The sequence below is a fragment of the Rhyacophila brunnea genome, unplaced genomic scaffold (assembly GCF_057557595.1).
Source record: "Rhyacophila brunnea isolate RB1 unplaced genomic scaffold, BYU_Rbru_1.0 scaffold_19, whole genome shotgun sequence".
Lineage (NCBI taxonomy): Eukaryota > Metazoa > Arthropoda > Insecta > Trichoptera > Rhyacophilidae > Rhyacophila > Rhyacophila brunnea.
Window position 1 is genome coordinate 23,935,239 of NW_028232848.1, and position 22,272 is coordinate 23,957,510.

Below are 22,272 nucleotides of genomic sequence, written 5' to 3' on the forward strand. Positions count from 1 at the left end.
GATCTTTGTGTGCGCATACCACTGGCAAGGGGTGGAGGTAGGCTGTTAAGATTCGACATAAATAGTGCACACTAAACTTTGTCAATCATACTTATTCGTTTTCATTGAACTAAGGATAGAATTTGCAGATGGTGCTGGTTAGTTTTTAAAATAAGTAAGAGGAATATAGCATAAATACTATTATGCAATTACCGAACTAAAAAGTGAAAAATTGATTGAAAGACTTTTTAAAAATATACATTTTATTTAAAAAAAGAAAAAGAAAAGGGAATTCACAAGGTTTATAATACAAGGTAATATTTATTATGATTAATTATATCTTATTTTGCTCAAAAGCAAATAAGTAACATAAATAATGTTCTTCCGAATATTCAAAGATCACAAATAATACATTGTACTCTTGTACAAGGTGAAACACAAAAAACTTGCAAATACTAATGTCACATTGAATAGTTCTCAAGATAGCCTTAAGCTTATCTTAAAAGTATTTTTATAAAATATGCAATAATCTCTCGATTATCCAAGTGCAGATTATCCGATTCGTAGATTATCCGTGCATGAAATGAACAAGATTTCATACTGATAACCTAAAATTGTTAAGTTTCCCAAAAACAAACAAAAATCACAGATTTTCTTAATAAATAATTCGTATTAAACGTGTAAGATAATTGACTGCATTAGAAATGTGTTTTTAAGTAAAATAACTGTTAATAGCTCGGTTTATCCGTGCCATTTATCCCCATCATTAATCATACAGATAATCGAGAGTATACTGTACTATTTTTAGTTAAAATAAAAAAATAAATAACACTATGGGTTCAAAAGATTTTAGACAAATTCAAACAGAGAGCCTAAATCAGATATCATAGTATTTTGACAGTTTTGCAAGAGATTTTGTACTTAAAACTACTTTCTAATTTCAATAAATGATAATTAGAAGAACCATATAGAAAGAAAGATAATGCTGTCATCGAGAGGGCAGTGATTTTTGAATGACAAAACAATTTTAATCATCATGTCATTAATACTTTTTTTATCATATTTTTACAACCCTCAAATACAAACAGAAGAAAAAATACTTTAATATAATATTATATATTTTATGTATATTATACCATAATACATATTTTTTAAACATAAATAAAACAATTTGTAAAATAATACCATTGTGGTAAAATAAGAAAAATAAATATTTATAATTCGATTCGACAAAATTTAAGTTATAAATCATAATTTTAATACAGTTCATATTAATACACTAATAGGGTGTAATGTGCCTCTACTATTACTAAATATGCCTTAAAAGGTCTTTCGCAATAATTTTACCGTAACCCCCGGGTCATGTAATAAAGTAGAAATGGTTTTCATATTGTATATCAAAGATTACTGCACAGCTATTCCATGTCCAGTTTTGTGTATTATGAGAAAATTGAATTTGAAAGATTAGTATCGATTGAAAATTCAAGACGAAATAGAGATAATATGTATTTCAACATGCCATCATAAATTGAAAACTACTAGGAAAAAATCTTTGAAAAAAGTACGCCATCCAACGGAACTTGAACGCGTATTCACTGGATTTGTACCAATGTGATTTACCAATTAAGCCACGTGCGTCCTATCTAATTATGATGAAATTAACAAGTAGTGTGTACATTTTGAAGCGCTTAACAATTTGCATTGATTTGTAGTAATCGGGTTTTGTGTTTAAAGTCAAGGTAACAATTACCTACCTTAATTACTAACCGGTGTCAGGATCACTCCAAATTTTAGTTATAATGTACTTGCACTTGCTAATAGTCTAATAAATAATTTTTAAGATAATTCACAAGAAACATTAGGAAGTATTTAAATAAAACAATATTACTCTGTTTGGCCATGGATGCACATAGAACGCCTACATGCATTCTTGATAAAAACTGGACATACAATATTTGTGATCTCATTAATATGTAATAACACTCAGTTCGCTCAATGGGTTCAGTGTAAGGGCTGTCCATGTGCATGGCTCGAAGATTCTGAAATCGTTTGTGATAGACAACAGTTATAATAAATTACAATTTGTGTTAAGTCTTTGGACCTGGATCTTGATTAAATTGTTAATCATTGATCCTACACTAAGTGCCGAGCCACACCGGGCGACTCTGGTCGCCGAGACCAGACCGATGCATGCAGTTATATGGAGCATGCCACACCTGGTCGCCCAGTAGTCGCGCAAGTAATAAAGTCGGGCGATCAGTAAAATCACGTTCTTGCGCTCGGTCTGGTCTCGCAGTCTCTCTGGTCGGGCGACCGGTAGCGATGTACGGATATGTTCATTATAGAGATACAAACGGGACGTATAGACTTCCGTAGGATAGTATCTTGTTTGGTTAGGTCATTCTTGCACAGTCAATAATTAATTAAATGATGATATCGACATTCTAACGTAGTTGAAAAATTTGCCAGGGAATTTTCTTAAATCATCATACAACGTGATAAACACTCCAGACAGAAAGCGAGCTGCGACGAAAGGAGTCCATATCCTTTTTTTCTTCTTCTTTTCCAAGAATCTTTTATGCCGCAAATACAGCACGAGTGCAACATCTTCGACGTCCATCTTAAAAGTGAGCACTGAGCGGATTATTGGCTGCCTCCCGGTTGCCACGCGTGGAGATAACGTATTTTTTGCATACTTGCGTAGGTACGTACATTCATTATTATTATTATTTATTGGCTGCCTCTCTGGTCGCCTGCAAGTCGCCCGAGTAAATCGCCCAGGAAGACCAGTCGCGCGACTGGTCTCGAGACCAGAGTCGCCCGGTGTGGCTCGGCTCTAATATTGATTGTACCCTCGGTAAAATTGCATATGAATGTGCACCGTAAACACACATTAAATTTATCATTGCAAAAACAGTCTGTCTCAACTGAAGTATTGTGAGGAATATTTATCTTTCGGAGATGATTTTCGGAAAGTATTCAGGTTTTGTGATTTTTGTTCGATAAATTTTTGTGGTAGGTACACAGCCATTCTATGATTGGTTCGGTTGCGGATTTCACATCAGGAAAGATATATTATATTTAGAAAAAAAAAAACAAATCCAATCTACAAAGACTATTTGAGTTGCTTAGTCGCTAAACCCACTCTGGAGATTTTTGTGAGTTTCGAGTAAATCACAATCAAAATTGTTTTGTGCATTTACGATAATGTTGAGGCTAGTAGTAGCGATGTTTGCATAGCGATTTAAACGTATACTAAAAATTATGATTTGAATCGCGATGTCTGATTGGTCGGCTATGTAGAGCGAATTTAGTAACCAGTTATATATCCTAGAGCAGGTTCGGTGACTCAAGTCAATATTCATTTTGATTTTTTTGACGAAACACTGCGGAATTTAAAATTCGCACCTCGATAGGTTGGTAGACCTATTGACATAGTATATATACATTCAAAACTAATTTTATTGAAAAATTGCCCAGAGCAGGTGTGGCGACTAAGCAGCTCATTTGATTTCTCTTACCGCCATTAATGTTTTATTGAAAAATTAATTATTTTCAACTGTTGTTTTAATGTAAAATTAATTAGTAATCTTACCACAATCCCTCAATATGTAAGTTCAATAACTTTGTTTTACCACATAAGTAAAGCAGGTTACATAACTCTCATAAAGCTTTTAAAATAATGTATCACCATTTTCGGTAAAATATTATGTTATTATGTCACTAAAGTAAAAAGCACCCTCTTTTATAACAAGATAGTAGGTACAATAATTATTTTAAAATTATCAAGATAAATATTTACAATGGTTACGTAGTATTTTTATCACATCAATCTTTATATATAAGAAAATATAATGTACACAAATAAATTTAAATGTCTAATAAAACAAATTGATAATGACGGAGTGAATGACTAATAATTAATGGTGGGATCAAAAAATTTGGACTATAATAATGGGAGTCTTATTTTCTGTTATGACATTTGAAATTGTTTGGCAAGCGCATGGAGTTTGGTTAAGTTTGTAAACTTGTCAAACATTAAGAACGTTCAGTTACCATTCCGATTTTCTTACATACCTAATGGCAGCCATTTTTTTAATATTCATTGTGATTATTTACACAAGTGCGGTATATAAACGGTTTTACACAAATTTGACATGATTTTTCAACTAAGTAAATAATAATGCCGAAGCGTAGTATTATTAATTGCTTATACACTCATCGTGGCGGATTGTCATTTTATACATCCTGCAAATTAACAAATAAATGTCAAAGCAGTAGTGCGAAGTTTTCTGCAAATGAACTTGCAATGCGAAGTCACATGTAGCTAATTTCATTTTTGGACCAGTGGTCCTTTTTTTGCTTCAAATTCATACATTTAGGCTCTATCTCTATAGAAGTAGGTTTCAACACATTTGGGTGAGATGTATTTTTTATATACGATAAATGATTGATAAATATATGTAACTTTGTAATACATATTTGAAATCCACATTTATGTATAATATATAAAAAACATTTAAAAAAAAAACGAACATAGAACATAGATAATACATATTAAATAGGCAGGTACACTGCAAAACAACATATTATGATGTGCACGTTTTGTGTCTTGTTTATTTTGACCCGCGGTTTTCACACGATAGATGTTAAAAAAATAATGTTGTAAATAATAATATTATGCAGGTATCAAACACGCCATCGTGAGCATATTTACAAAGACATAATAACAAATTCCTCTAATGGTGGCCAGTAGGGATAGTACACAAAGAAGTTGTATGAACTGACATTATTGTCATTGTCCGCTATTATGAGATGGTATCCTGTTCACTGTATACAATTATGAAAAACCTTCAAATGATTCTCTTCTTTTGAAAATATCACGGTAGTAAAATATTTGTCGTGTCTTTACATACATGCAATTGTATGAAGTAAATATATTCGGCTTTCTTATTTCAGCCATTTTAATTGATATATAGTTTACAGTAGCTAAAATGTGCCGGGTTATTTAACAAGTGCCGTTTTAACTGAATTATTATTTTTCTGAAAATCCGAAAAATCAAAATTAGAATTATTTATATTTCAAACAGCTTCAGATTTATGGCAGATTGATTGAGGGAAAATTAACTATGATTCAATTACACTTGCAACATTAATTTTGAAAGTATGTAATTCTCTTATGCACAATATACAGTTCTACAAACTTATCTAAAGAATGGTCAAAAATGGAACTACAAACTACCGTATGAACGCCATTTTGAAAACGTCATTCGAATGTCAGATTCTGTTCAGGTGCGAGTCTTGATTGGGTAGTTTTCGATAGTGGCTCCCCCATCCATTCTTTAGATAAGTTTGTAGGTCTGTACACATAATAGGAATGCAAGAATTGATAGGTGCTACAAAACAAATGCCATATCATTGTTTTTTTAAGGCTATTGAAACAAAATGTGGTGTGCATAATAATATTATGTATACATATAGATTCCAATTTCTAACAAAAAAATTATGGCATCCTTCTTTTTCATTGAAGCTATAGACTATTTATATTATGAATATTTCAATATACATGATAGACATCAAAAGAACAATAATAATTATCATGTGTTGGAATAAATTTTGAAAAAGGAAACATATTATATAATATTGCTTTACATAAAATTAAATGCGTGCAAGGCAGGAAGATGTTTGTTTCATAGACAATTAATTTGAAGTGAATTGTGTAGCACACCTAAATACTAATACTGATTTGTTATAGAAATGGGACTGCACAATAGAAAATAATATCAAGCCATGTCTACAATGACACAATACACGTCATATACATAAAAAATATACACACAAACAATACTAGATTTTAATACAGATCACTATGCTAGACTCCCCGTCTTTGTTATTCTTTTATACGTAATATATAATATAATAGAACATTTATATAAATTGCAGTTTGCAAATGAGAGTTTTGGTATAACTAATGACAGTTTTTTTCTTCACAAAAAGCGACATACTGGTATCATCCGTCTTTTCTTTTAAGTATATGACGAATGAGAAGGATATTAATAATATTGAAACAATTTACTATCTTATTAATTTAAGTACTCTGATTTTTTCCATTGAGTGTAATACTATTTTTTTTTGAATATATAATACTTATTTCTCTTAACTAGCATAGAATTGTATTTAAATATTTAAATTATGCCATCTGGACATAATTCACATACTTCAAAACAAAAAATATAACTGTAAAACTTTCTCTCAGTCTCTCTCCATTTCTTAAAATATAATATTTAGTATTGCATCGACGCAGGGGGTGAGAGTCTGGGTGCGTACAGAAATAGCTACCCAATTAAAAGATGTCAAAAATAAGAAACTATTTATTACTATTATTTATGAGTGAATACATTTCCAAAATCAAAAGATAATCACTCAAGTTTATAGATAATTTCGATTACAATTCAAAGTAAATTCAAACACAACGTAAAAAATATTCAAGACTTCGAAACTATTTGTGGAAACGATTAACACAATATGTGACAAGACCCTCTATCTGGGGTTTTGATCTATTATACAGTTGAAGCTGTTGGTTTCAAAGTCGGTAACCTCCATTTTTACCTTTTTTGATATTTTTCTTGATTCTGATTCTCAAAATGATGGAATATGGAAATTACTGACTTTGAAATGAAGTCTCACTTGTGGTATTACATGTGAAATCCAATTTCATATGAAGATAAATGGGGGCAATTGAAAATTAATAAGTGCCACTGGTGAAGGGTGGATGTAGGCTGTGGAGATCTGATATAAATAGTGCAAATTAAACTTTGTCAGTCACACTTATTTGTTTGATTGAACTAAGGATACAAATTGCAGATGGAATTGGTTAGTTTTTAACATTCAATTAAACATTGCCTAGACTTTCAAACCATAATAGTAAAGGTAGGTTTTGAAGCTCCGACAAAAATAATACACACTTTGTCAGTCTAACTTATTTGTTTTCATTGAACTAAGAATACAAACTGCAGATGATTTTCAAAATTCGATTAGGCACTCTGCGTAATCATCATTATGTATGATTCGATGGCATAATTTTACATATTTTATTGATGGAAGAATAATTTTTAGAGTTTCATTGAATTTTATAAACGAACTATATATGTAATACCATTTGTATTTATAATTTAATGAAAACAAATAAGTACGACTGACAAAATTTTGCAAATTTTTGTTTAATTTGCACTATTTATGTCGCATCTCCACAGCCTACCTCCACTCTTTGCCACTGATGAGTACATGGTGCTTGCATTTATTTAAGAAATCAATAATTATTATCAAATACAGTGTGTCACGCCATTTTCAGCAGGTAGTTAAAATTGTTAAATGTATTTTTTTTCTTCTATGAGGAGTCCCTATTGGTACTGCGAGTAGAATCCCTGAATGGTTAAATCCACTCCTGCGTCAACGGCTAATAACCAATACATTTGAAAAGCCCATCAATGTAACGATATACTTCCGACATGACAAAAAAAAGAAATTACCAAATCTCTCATTGCCATAGAAATACTAATACTATAGTGGTGAAGAGAAGGAGGAATTTATGTGTAAAATATTATGACAGGTATTTGGCCGTCTTCTGCCGATGTTCCATTGTTGTTACCGGCTACGTATGAAAATTGAAATACGACTTTGTCACCGTTCGGGCACTCCACCGCGACTTTCCTCACGCCTTTGGTGCCATAAAACGAATCGGAACCCTGCAAGAAGAAAATACAACAATGAAAACATGTGCTCTCAACCAAATGCGTTACATAATGTTACATTGTAACGTTAACAATGGGCCCCCATTCTTCACGTGGTCCAGTGGAAGGTGTATATCAGTAATAAGACCTCAGTCGATGTTATTCTTCAGTGATGTTTATTCGTCATAGTCTCAAAGTATAGTTACATGGTGTAAATAAAAAGGAAAAAACTCAAGAGAGTTTGATCCGCAGTGAAACTTAGTGCTATTAGTTTGAACAAGTTGAATGGTCTGAGTTGAATGATATTAAAATCATTTACAGTACCTATTATAAATATGAAATAGTAAGTAAGTAATATTGGTGACGCTTAGTTCATGTACAAGGGTTTATATGGGTGTAGTAACAGAGCTAGATAGGGTTGATCATTAATATTATAATATTGAGTAGGTACCTTGAAATAGTCGAAATCACACCAATCGAATATTATTAACAATAGGTATATAATTAGTAACTTAGGGTGTCGATAAATTAAACAAAAGACAATTTATTGTCATTGGAGAGATATTATAGAGGGGAGTTATGTATACATAACAATAATAATCAACTGAATTCACAAGATTTAAGAATGTAACGGCTTAATTACACTGGCGGATGCGCAGATCCAACCAGATCCAACGATCCACACCGACCGTCGTGACCAACGTCTTTACACTATAAGCAACACGCAACAATTCGATTGCGTTGGACAGTTTTTTGATTTTTCGTCATCTTTAGGATAATTATTGAGAGAGATGTTTACAATCAAAGTGATGAATTCATAATGTCCGGCCATCTGCGGAGGCGTGATTCGCAAGCGGGCGTTAGCTTCTTATAAATATATTACTACTGGAAAAAATCTTTTTGAAAAAATAAGACACCCAGCAGAATTCGAACCCGTCTCCTTTGGGTTTAGCGCCCATGTGCGTTAACCAACTAAGCTATGTGTGTCCTATCTAATTCCGATGAAATTAACCAGTGACTTTTTTGACAATCCTCACTGAAGCACTGATGTGATTTGAATAAAATCCGTTTTGTAGTTTTAATCAAGGCTTTTAATTAAACTATTTTTTATTCAATGAATAATACACAAGATTTGAGAATGTAGGCTTTTGTTAATTAACATACATAATTTAGAACACCGCAAAAACGTAGTAAAATATTTGCACCAAGCGGGACTTGAGTCTCCATTAATTGGTAAGCACATTGGAGAGAATCCAATGGATACAGGTACAAGCCCCGTGCGGTAAAAATATTTTTCCAAATAGAGGTGTTCCAAATTATGTGTGCTAAATCAAAGTGTAATGACATTACTAGCATGATTTATAGATGGCGTCAGGATTTACCAAAATTTCAGTTTTTCAATTAAAAGAATGTCAGTTTCTTAAATCTTGCCTTCAATATAATTTAGATATTCAAAATCAGTTATCTGAAAAAACAATATTTACCTCAACATACAAAGAATGAACAATCTCAATACGGGCCTGGAAAAATCTCAAAGTACAAGTGTGAAGCTTGCTACAAATAAACTTGCGATTCGAAATAACTTTAAACTGATTTAATAATTAGCATTAGTAACTTCTTCTTCAGTTTCACTTTCATTTGTAAAAACCTCACCTGCGTAAAAGTTTTTCTTCAATATCTTTTGGGTTATACGTTTAACAAGTTTACCTTTAGAGTAGCACTAGCAATGTAGGAAGTGTTGGGTAATATTTCAACAGGATCCTTAAACATCGCTCGGAATGTGTCGTCAGTTCCATCGCAGCTGAACGTTGTGTTATTGGAGCCGCAGATTTCTCTCGACGCAGACAGAATGATCTGGAATTACATAAACATCATCAAATCATTTTATTTTGAAATGTCCGATCTTTATAGCTATGTTTCCACCACGTTCTTCAAACATACATTGTATTAGTATAGCTAACCGATGCGTGCGAAACCATTTGTGGGTGTGACTTGTAGGTGAGCATGACCACCAGTGGTTATAGCTGCGAGCAAAGCATTCAATGAAAGAATTAAATAATTGACTGTCTAAGTGTAAGAAATATACATTTTAAAGAGGAAATGCGTTAAGGCAAGTGGATAACATTCATAAAAATAAAAATCTGTTAATTTAACCATCAGTCTGTGGAGGCCTATATTTATGTAATCCTTTTAGGATTGAACATGTTGATGTATGTATGTAAACAAAATACACAGCGCATCACTACTAAAAATGTGTGAAATTGACCAGCCGTGCATCCCTCGCTATTGGTGCCTGATGCGAGAAACCAGTTTTTATCCAGATGAGTTGATAGTCGAGACCACACATGTAATTGACGGCTTCATACAAATTAAAATTTTCCAAAACATCAGAATTGGGAACCATACCATGACAGAGATAATGTTTTCTCTACGTCCATTCCAGCTAAGGTTCATGAATGAAGTCACTCTTATTATATGGAGATGATTTTTTAATCGCATATATTTCTTTACAAGGATTCATTGTTAGTTATTCAATCAAGGGAAAAGAACAGGCATTCATGCACTGGACCCAGACAAATATATTATGTATACCTGACTACAATAAATTAAAATTGTAACGTTGATATATTCTGAATAACCTAGGTTTCGTGCACGGAATCTTTTCCACACAGTCTGATGCTTTAGCAAATCACCAACAGGTTTTATCATGTTTGTTAACAGATGTAAAATTATTTAATCGGGTTATCTAAATGCCAGTCTGTCAAGTGAGCTCTAACGCTTGTACTAATTCTATTGTAGATAAGATAAACTAGTGACATATTTTACTTACTTGAACTTGTACTTCATATTCTGAAGAGCCGAAGAATGAGCCGTATAAACCGAAACCCACAACAAAGATCCTCTGATCCACAGAAAAAAGTATTCTATCTGACGTTCCGCTGTATCCCCATCGCGACTCTGTGTGAAGGAACCTGAAAACATTATTTAAAGTTGTAAATTAAAATCAAAAGTTTCAAGAGATACCTTTCTAGAATATGCTATTCAAAATTCTACACACAAACTCCTGTAGCTTCCGGATATAACTGACATTTATGAATGAACAATGATTTAAGTAAAAGGTTATAAACAATATAAATAATTACCAACCTATGGACCGTTTGCTCTTTCCCTGTCATACAGCACCTCGGCAAATCTAAGAAGTCGACGTTCGGCTTGGGGTTGACGATGTAGTAGAGAAATAACTGGACACTCTCTCTGTCGGACAGGAGGCCGCTTTGAGCGGGCCCCATGGCAAACTCCTCCACCGACATTAGAGGGAATCGGATGTTGGCGAAGGCGCGTCCGATCACAGAACGTTGATTGGTCGGAGAGAGCGGCAGTTGGCGTCTGTTGCACTCCGCCTCCGACCAGCGAAGCACTGCTGAGAAAATTTTCGCTTCCCTTATTCGGAGGGTATCCCTAAAACAAAAATATATATATATATATTTTCATCCACATACTACGCTGTCAAGGTACGTGTCAGATATAACAAGGAAAGATAAAAAAAAAAACAAATAGGTAATGAGGCACCCGAGAATATGTGATGTGATAGAGGGCACCGAACTGTTGAATGACACTGGGTTGAATATGACACTCATTAAATAAATAACCCTCAGTCAAGTTCAGTCGTATTCGTGGGGTACAAAACGACCACACGTCCACTCTAAAGCCCACAGGATCGAGAAACTTATCAATATCAGCGCAAGTACGTAGCAGTGAAGTACTAGGGACTGAAAAGTAAGGAGTTAGAGGAGGTCTTCGGCAGTGGATTGACCATGACTGATGATTATTATTAATCTGTCAACAGCTGGTGTATTATATAATACTTGTCTATTTATTTTTTCTAATTTAAATAACATAATAATAGAAAACATTTTTATGGAGTTCACTACCGTTGAAACATATTATAGACACCACGCGGTGGATCCAAGTATTTCCGTTGCCCGAAAATCTTCTTGCGTCTTCCCAGGTAATACCAGCTTCATAATGTAACTGCATAATTTGCCGTTTTTTATTTGGGGTCTGGCAAAGAAATTATTAAGTACGCTTCTATATTATGATGAAAAGCTATTCGACCAGTAAATTCTGTGGTATTTACATTACATTCATCATGTAAATATAACTTTAAAACATTTATAAAGAGATCTCAAGCAAATATTATGACAATGCTGAATTTTTAAAAAAACATTACTATCATCGTCTATCTTATCAAAACATACTGTCATTCTATTTTTCATTTAAATTCTATTTTTGTAATACCGTCAGTGTCATTTGAAGAATGAGAATGTGGTACATATTATTATGTTGTACCAGTGTTGCCATCTTTTTCTATGCTGATTATAGTACAAAGGTGTAAAAATTATAGTATTTCTGAAAAATATATAGTACAGGAACATTTTTCGCAGAATTAAAATTATAGTATTGTACTATATAATTATAGTACGGTTGGCATCACTGTGTTGTACTTCAATCAACAAAAATCTATTTTTATCTATCTGTATTTAAAATGAGTGTACAACTATTTTTTCTTTCAGCACATAAATACAAAGAGATTAACAAAAAATGCAAGAAAACAACTAATTTTGGCTTTAGTCCAGTGTCAATATACAAATAATTTTCTGCAGATATTGACCATATTATTGAATAATGATTTAATCACCATTATTTAATTACGGCTTACTCATCGCTTATAATGCCGTGGGTCCCAGGTTCGAAACTTGGGTCTGGAAACAATTTGTGTTTGGAGTTAAGAGTATGGAACTAGTAGTTGAGCAAGCGATGGCCGAGTGGCTTAAATGCCGGCCTATAGAGTCGAGGGTCCCAGGTTCGAATCCTGGGTCTGGCTAGTACACATATTGTTTTTCAATTTGTGTATGAGTCAGAGTATGGACCTAATAGGTTGAGCAAGTGGCTGACATCCATTTCTCGTAAAAACAAAAATCTGTCAATACAAACCTCCACTCTGTGGAGGCCCATATGATCCTATTAGGATCAGACATGGTCGAAAGAAAGAAAGAAGTTGAGCAAGTGGTTAACATCTATTTCTCGTAAAAACAAAAATCTGTTGTTACAAACCTTCCACCCTGTCTAATGAATGAATGAATCATTTGATTAAAGATAAAGTAAATCCAAAGAGATTGAACAGTGTTTTCGATCTTGGCCCACGTGGTCCATTATATTTATGTGATTCTCTCAAAGTCTGGGAGTTTGTGATTGTTTCACATCTATTACTAACAACTGTCATTAGACCTCATGGCATGTTGTAGTGTTAAAAAGAATCTTCATCATGTTTTCGTGCCATATCTGTTATCTGGCGTCTGCGAAAAATCTATTTTTTAACAAAATGGGATTTACTAATTTTACACGTGTTAACACGCTCTACAGTTCTGTGAGCGCAGTGCCAGCCATTGAAAATAAGCGCACATGTAAGCTCTACTTACACTCAGTATACTACATAATGTATGTGGTTTTAATAAATCAATATAATAATATACAAGGCAACATCTCTTGGAATCATGGTGTAATATTATAATAAACATATTTTGTTTTAAAATTAATGTTACATCGGTTTTAAAAAGAGCTTCATTGCATTACCAAAACGTGTCGCTAAGCAGGGTTATGCCGCACGTATGCATGTATGGCGTATATTTTCACTGTGATAATATTGAAATTCCCCGTCGTGCAACTTATCAGTGAGTTTCTGTATTTGTATTTGACGTATCTAATTTTATTTTACGGCTGGAATATTGTGATTTTATAGTTTGTTTTCGTTTATGATAGTTTTATGACTTTTGGCAAATTATTATTTCGTAATTTACAGGTACGATTTTGTGTTTTTTTTATCATTGAAATCCGTATTGTACGTCAACGTTTGTTTATTTTATAAGATTTTAGAGTGTTGGGACTTATTTCATCGCAACTTTTTGATCTTCTACGACTGAAAATGGAAAGTGAATCAAATACGTCTGAAAATACCCAACTGATCAAAGATTTGAAGTACAGGGTTGGGCTTGCTGATGAATCCGAAGACAGTGATTTCGAGATCGACAGTATCGCAATAGAAAGGTATTTTATGGTAAAATTATCTCCAAGTGAGAAAAAAACCATATCAATGACGGGAATTTTCTGTGTGACAACCCTGACACTTTGTGAACCAATTGGTTTTGATTTTTTTGGATAAATGGTAGAGCAAATGACACACTGTGTATTTATTTGGTAAGTCTACATGATATACGATCAATTTCCAAAAAATATGTTGATTAAGTTTTATTTTTTTTAAGAAAATCGTGGCCCTCTGTGCACGGCCATACTATAATCTCCCGGCATATAACCGGCTAACCGGTTATTATCACGACCCAAAATTAGGTACATTTAAAAATTGAGAGGGTTGCAAAATATTTTTGTCTTATTTCAATAAATTGGTCTGACATACAGTACTCTCTCAGTAATCCACCTCATTAAAAACCTATTAGTGAAAGCGGCGGATTATAGTGCATACATACAAAATATGGTAAAAATTAAAACAGGTATTTCGTAAAAATAGTTTTTTTTTGAGAAATTTGTACTAGTAAATTACGGTTTAAGTATTTACTAATGTATACAAATTTATAAACAAAGTTTATTAATTAAATATTAAACAGTAAATCACTTGACACAACCAGTTGTTCAGTGAGGCAGATATCGTCGCCGTAGATGTCAAGAGAGCCAGTCCACAAAATCATAATGCTGAGAAAACAGGCATGCAAAGATTTTGTGTGACAAATAAAAGTAACATTTTTTTATTGAACTTTTTTGTTTTGAAAGATATACCGTGAAACTTTGAACATATAATATACTTTGTGGTGTGACATTTTTATTATTTTGTAGAAATAACTAAAAAAAATAGTATCTTAGAAGTTATGTGTGTTAAATCTCTTGACCACTGAATATTGAAATGTACAAAAAATGTAGTCAAAAGAGTTTTGTGGCTTAAATCCATTGACCACTGCATCTTTGATGATTTTAAAATGCTTTTGTATACTTATTCTTGAATGGCTTAGGACTCCTGGCTTTCCCTACGATAAAAAGCTTCAATTTGTGTGTCCCGATTCCATTGGAGCACGGCATAATTGTGATTCGGTCCTTGGGCACTTTCCTCCCTGGTACATTACTTTCTTCGCGATGAACGTACGTTTTACGAAGGAGAAGTACCCAAAATAAACCTGTCTCATCTGCGTTGTATACTTGTACGCGGCGAACTACTGAATTTAACAATCGAATACCGGCGAATTACAGAGCTTGATTTTGTGCTTTCAACTAGTAAAAATAACGGCGGATTATAGTAGTTGTCGGATAATCGAGCGGCGGATTACTGAGAGTGAACTGTACTTCCTTTACAAAATTATATAATGTGAATTTCTATGTGTTTGTCAAGTAAACCTTGAACAAGAAAAATGTATAAAAAAAAATGTGATAGGAATCTCTGTAGCTTTTTGAAGTTACGTGTTTTTAATGATGAATGTTTTTCTTTCAACCATGTTTGATCCTAAGAAGAGCATATGGGCCTCTACAGTCTACAAAGTGGCAGTTGTATTAACAGATTTTTGTTTTTTAGAAGAAATGGATATTAGTCTGTTGCTCAACTTTTGGGTCCATAATTTAAGAGCGCAATGCAGAACCATACTTGGGAGCGAAAGTCCTGAGATACACGCCTACCTTTAAGGGGTTAATATCGGCAACTGAGATTGACTCACCTACAGTACCCATACATAATAATACGTCATATAGCAGGTAATAAATCAACAGAATTCAAAATAGGGTCAAGACACGCTTAAAGCCGCGTTGACACGGTCCAAGTACGATCCAAGTAGACTTGGATAGGAATAATTAGTATGAAGATGTCTCATCCAAGTGACAGCTTCATACTATTTATTCCTATCCAAGTGCACTCGTATGTGACATCTTCATACTAATTATTCCTATCCAAGCTACTTGGACCGCGTCCTACTCATCCAAGTTAACTTGGATAGGAATAAATAGTATGGAGCTGTCACTTGGGTAGGAATAAATAGTATGAAGCTGTCACTTGGATTAGACATCTTCATACTAATTATTCCTATCCAAGTCTACTTGGATCGTACTTGGACCGTGTCAACGCGGCTTAAGTCAAGCAAAATTAGCAACTCTGGATGGTATGTATTGCCAAGTTAATCCAGATATTTCTGCATCACGCCATGCGACCATGCACACATTGAAAAAAAAACACATAAATTTGCCAGATCCGGGATTCGAACGCAGAATCCATGATATTATAATCCTGATGCATTCCCGCTCGGCTATCGTGGGCGTATGAAGAATGTTACATTCTTAAATCTTACGCATTATCTTGAATCAAATAAATTTCAATTAAAGATATACTTGTTTTATTTGTGTTTTGTTTGAAGGTGTTTGAAGAACAGATGTTTTTGACGGATACTGGGCGTGCGATGGTATGATTTTAGGAGTAATGAGGAGATAAGAGAGTGAAGAGGTGACGTTGGACCTGGCTTGGCCATGTGCTGCGAGGATGCCTGAAGACAATATCAATATGACTTGCCTGTTCTTCAATCCAACCGGATTCCAGCATCCTGGAAGGCCGCTAAATACTATCTACAGTGTATATGGCAAATCTATGAAACACTGGCTCCAACTAAGAGGCAGACATGATCAAAGAAGAATGTATACCTTTCTAAAACAGCTGTCAAGGTGTCTTGGTCGATATCTGTGAAACCGTCGGCATGAAATGCATCAGCTGTATTTTTATCAATCATATCTAAGCAAAGAGCTGCCAGTTGTGGCTCGTCAAATAATTTCGCTTGTGTTAGCAAAAGAAACGCGTTATCACTCCCAAGATTTGTTTTTAAAAAATCCACACAATGCTCTTCCAGCGCTGACACTGCGTACTTTTTAGCAGTATACAAAGTTGTCATGACAGTTTCCGGTCCGATTTTCACTTCATCCGTATACAGAAACTTCAATAGATGTAGAAAAGCAGCTGGTTCCACATCCGGCAGTTCGATTTCGTCGAATTTCGTAGCCAATGTGCCATTAAACATCGCATCAAATACTACACTTCCTATGGATAAAACGAACTTGTGCGCCGGGATCCTCTGCTGCTGGGTATCTTTTCCAACTATAAAATAAATATCACATAGGATTTCGCTGTTGAAGAGAAATGCAAGTCTTTCTTTAATTGTTGTTTTTGTGGCTTGCCAGTTGTATACGGGAGGTCCTTGCGAGTTTCCAGCCCGAGACATATCGTCCTGAGGGTCCAGTCCGTTATCTGAAGTGGAAGCGTCCCTGTCGATTGATCCCACGGCCTGCCGGCCCTGGCGATTCGAGGGTTGCATATTTTGAGGAACATCGCTCACCGACGGTTGGTCGTCTACCACTCTCAAATTCATTACTCTGGCTGTAGTTCTTTGAACGTCGTTTCTGGATAAATGTGACATGTTTTGGTATGTCTAGCTACGAAATAGTTTAAATTACAATTCCTGTCATTGTCTTCTAAATTAGTAATATTTCCAATTCTATCAGTCACTAATCACTAGTAAACAAATACTGTAAAACGAAAGCGAAACACGGCCATCTAAATTTGACATTCTGACCATAGACTAATAATTTATTGTATACTAATTCTGACAGTCAGTGTTACCAACTACGTATTTGAGGAATGAGCGAACCATAGATAATATTCGTGAACGAAACGTAGCAGTGCTGCCAATGTTTTCACAACAATGGCTCAAATAGACTCTATGACGTTCGGTCATATATATGCCGAAAAAACCGTTTCTTATGCTGGCGTCCTGTGTCACAGGGTGTAAATACGATGTCATAGATATGTCAAACGATCTATGACAGCCTTCAATGTCATAGTTTTAAGTCTTAAATGTGAACACCTCGATAATTTTGTGTGACACTCGTTCCTTGTCTGTGACGTCTATGCCAAACGTGTTGTCATATATTATTGTTTATGAGTCATAAATCGCGTGGGAAGTGTTTTTTCTGTCTTTTATTTCAATGATTTATTATAACGTCATCTTGACAGTAGACACAGGTACACGGTAATCATTGTTATATAAACAGTATTTTTTTTTCTAGATGCCTTTATGGATTCCTCGCATTTACTATCGAGGTTTCTTAAGGACTTTGGCACGCAAACTACTCTACTTGATGCAAGTCAAATGAAAATTGTGCCGGCTGAGAGAATATGCCTTATTGAAAACTGTTCTTCTACCCGCATCGGGAAAGCTAATTTGAATTCGGCCAGGGCCTATGAAACCGCCTTGCAAAAACCCTGGAAAATTCTTAGTAGCGCAAGGCGGAGGTGATTCTGATGAATATTTTGTCGTATTCATTGGGAACTGAGGACTGCGATTTGTAGTCGAGTTTTTTCCCGTGGTAAAAGAAATGTCGCATAGGACTGATATTCTAAGTATATACTTATCCTATCTTATATGATTGCAGTCACTGGATCTGAAAGGCGTGAATCATCTTTACATGTCACCATTTATTATTTTTATTCTTTTTATTACCTACATCAATACAGAAATTAAAAAGTGCATCTCTTCCGGCCTCGTTTGCCATGGTCCCCGGAAGGTCTCGAATGTCCGCATCTGCCATCTGTAATAAAAAGTTCAGGTTGTGCCGCTCCTTGCTAAAGATTTGACAATCTAGGAGTAAATGTAAGACGTCCTGGTCGCTTCCGTCGTCGCATGGACACTTTCCATCAGATGTTATTTTAAACCGGTGCAGGTATGCTCGCATGACTCCGTGACCTGTAAGAATCTGAGTCATTTCAAAACACAGCCCCTTATGCACCCTGACGTCTCGTGCTGCTAAAATTGAAGGTAAAAACTTTCGGGTCAACTCCCCTGTCGATGAGTTTATGTATCGTGAGTTCCATTCGTTTGTCACCATATCTGAAATTGTAATTTTCGCGTAGCTCAGAGGAAATTTGTCATACGCTATCGCGGTCTTGGGTTCAGAGGCACCATGCCGAGCCAATTTGTTAACTCTTTCATTTCCTTCTATCCCGGTGTGTCCCCTTATTCACTTGAAGTGCACCTCGGGGTGGCGCCGTCTCAGTAGAGCGGACTCGCTGTGAATAGAAAAGACAATCGGATTAGTAGACAAGGGATCTCCAATTGCTTGGATTGAGCTTTTGGAGTCCGAATAAATATAAATACTATGGTTTTCGGTGAGCTTTCGCTGGATTGGATCTGAGCCTGCCCACTCCAGAGCGCATTGGATGGCATAGAGTTCGGCCTGCATTACCGTACAATAGCTGGCAAGGCGGTACTTACGAGCAGCTATCTCACTGCCATTAATGTATGCCACAAACCCTGCACCAGTACCGCCATCAATTTTGCTCCCATCCGTGAAAATCGGCTTGTTATTGCATTCGTTGCTTTCCAACGTTGCAGGATAAGAAACCACTTCAGAAAATAGTCTAGCCGGGTGTGGCAGCCTTCTATAGTCCACCGGTTTTTCGTAAAGCCTGTCGTCAGGCAGAAAACCTGCGAGGCCCTCCTCGCCCTTCTTAGCTCTATAAATGAGAGCGATTTGTTTTAAACGTAAATCTAGATGCATAAGTCCTGCTAGAGCTTGCGTTGAATTAAGCGAAGCCGTTCGGTAAGCTCTGCATATTCGTATCGCTAGCGCTGAACCGTATTGAGTTTTTTTGCTATGTTTTTCCGTTTGGCAGCTTCATGCCATATGCTGGCCGCATACGTGATCATAGGCTCAATAGCACAGATGTAGAGAATTCGAAGAGCTTCAGAAGATACACCCCATGTGGGTTTGGCCATTCTTGCTAGTTTGAGCGAAGTCACTGCTGCTCTTTTGCAGATGCTGTCCGCATGCTTTGACCAATTTAGTTTGTCATCGATTACAACCCCTAAAAGTTTAAAATCCCTAGAAAAAGATAGAGGTTGCCCATTCATCACCAGCGAAGGCGGAGAGACGCGCCTCCTAGTAAAGAATAAGGCCTTCGTTTTCTCCGCGGAGAAAAACAGTTTGACCTTCCTTCCCCAGGCCTCGACGCTCTCCAGCACGCTGTTAGTCATGGTTTCTAGATAACCAAGTTCTTTGGATTCCATAATCAGCAATACATCATCAGCAAAGGCCTGTGCGTGTACACCCTCAGGAAACGGCATAGAGAGAAGATCGTCGAGAACTATGTTCCACAGTACAGGGCCGCAAGACGAACCTTGTATGCACCCCTTTGATGTCTCTTTGGTAGCAGATGCTCCAGCATATTCGACGAAGACTTCTCGGTCGGATAGATAGTTTTTCAGTAATGAAATGGATAAAACTGATAAGAGTTCGCAAAATCGTGGTGGAATCGACGGATGAAGCTGCTATTAATTTAATTAGAATCTTGGAAACTAGTCCACTATAGTTCAGGATTTGGAACGCAATGTTATTGCCAATCGCTCACCAGCCGTTATTTTTCGCATACGGGTTTTTTTTATAATAGGCTCATGGGCTCAACTTTTAATAATCACTAATGTGACTAGACGTCCTGTTTTTAGAACACAGATTCGGGACGCCAAAATGTTCTGTTTTCGAAAAGAAAGAAACTTGTGACCAAGTACAGAAATATTTGATGAGTAGGTATTTTTTCTATTACATCGCAAAAAGTGTCTGAATGGAACACTAGGAATGTTTCAACCGAAAGTAGTTGGGTGAAGTTGTTCAAACACTTTCACGCCAATAACTTGAATCACAAAAATGTTCGTATAATAATTATTATTGAACATATTTTGTGTGTATATAGAGCAGAAAGAACAGACAAACAAATCCAACAAGATAACGAAAATGTGCGTATGAGCATATCGCAATTGCGTGCATCTCAATCACAAGAGGCATGAGCTGAACGAAATCCACAACGACAATTGGAACGGAAACAAGCGCGCCGGTTCGTAGTTAGCACACGCAGAGCAAATGACCGACAACGCCAACAAGTACATTGAACATTTACATCCGCTTCGTTTCTTCGTCTCGCATTCGAGTACGAGCCAGATATTGAATATTCCGGTCATCCGAAAGTGCTGATTGGTGCTATGGACAAAGAATGTCACCATTGTCTTGCGCTCAAATGAGTCAGCCGGGATGTGTTGCGCATCAGGAAAAGTGCAACTTCCAGATATTGAGACACCACCAAAACCATTGAACGGCTTGCTCATCGGCACGGATTGGATTCAAACCTGTTCGTGAAGTCCATTTGCACATTCAATTCATGCTTCCAAATGACTTCGTTCGGAGCAACAGAAATAGTTCACATTCACAATTCCATTCAACATTCAAAATCAAAGGCCAAGTGTACCACAAAGTAGGCTCATTGCTGTCAATGCCAAACGAACCTCAGAATTTTTTTACAAATCTACTTCATGGGCGGTGAGGACATCAATCGTGTGGATGCACGTTGTAGCTACAAAAGCCTCAATTCGCTTAATGCCAGGCGCATCGTCGGCAAACTAGACGCCCTATTGAATGAGCACAACGAATTATTGAAATTCTTCAAATCACACATGCACGAATTGCAAAGTGACACTGAGCTTGACAAGGTGGATTCTTTTTTTTTTGATGCACCAGGTGGAACTGGCAAAACATTTCTCATTTCGCATTGGCCGTTGCATTATCTGGCATTGCAGCAACTTTATTGGATGGAGGCAGAACAGCTCATTCAGCATTTAAGCTGCCATTGAATATTCAAAATAACCCAGACGCAGTGTGCAACATAAAAAAAACAATCGTCCATGGCCACAGTGCAGAAACAATGCAAAATTATCATCTGAAATGAATGCAATATGGATAAGAATGCAACATTCTCTTGAGGCGTTGAACAGAACACTCAAAGATATAAAAAACAACGACAAACTATTCGGCGGCACTCTGTCACTCCTTTCAGGTGATTTCAGACAAACACTTCCCATCATTCCACGTTCAACGTACGCTGATGAGATCATTGCTTGCTTGAAATCATCGCCACTGTGGCGTAATGTTGAAAAAGACCAGCTAAAAATAAACATGCGCGTCCAAATGCTATAAGATCCATCCGCTGACACATTCTCGAACCAATTATTAGATATCGGCGATGGAAAAGTTGCTGTCTATGAAAATACTGGATGCATAAAATTACCCACTAATTTCTGCACAATCGTTGATTCGAAAAATGCTCTCATTGACCGCATATTTCCCGATGTACGCACACAATACATAAATCATGCGTGGCTGGCAGAAAGAGCCATGTTTGCAGCATAAAATGTGGACGTCGACGATTTAAACTTCAAGATACAGCAGTCGTTGCCAGGCGACTTCTATTGCCAGATTCTGAAAATCTCTGTGCCCTCGTTTATTTATTAGGCACTTACCCTGGTGATCCAAGGCCGTACCTTATATTACAAACAATACATAATAAATTCCTTAACCAATGTAATTTTAATCGATGCGTGAAGAATGGAATTACTTAAATCTGAAGCTACATTACTATTATATAAAG

The 22,272-nt window shown here is 35.7% G+C and overlaps 1 protein-coding gene across 1 annotated transcript; it reads right to left on the minus strand.

The window, feature by feature from the left end:
* Window positions 1-5,967: 5,967 nt before the first annotated feature.
* On the minus strand, window positions 5,968-17,371 carry LOC147072860 (BTB/POZ domain-containing protein 2-like). The gene is made up of 5 exons (XM_085945854.1): window positions 16,452-17,371; window positions 10,857-11,168; window positions 10,540-10,681; window positions 9,417-9,563; window positions 5,968-7,724 (listed from the first exon to the last, which is right to left on the minus strand). The coding sequence occupies exons 1-5, from the start codon at window positions 17,216-17,218 to the stop codon at window positions 7,566-7,568; spliced, it is 1,527 nt and encodes a 508-aa protein (XP_085801980.1). The 5' UTR covers window positions 17,219-17,371; the 3' UTR covers window positions 5,968-7,565.
* Between the last annotated feature and the right edge of the window lie 4,901 nt (window positions 17,372-22,272).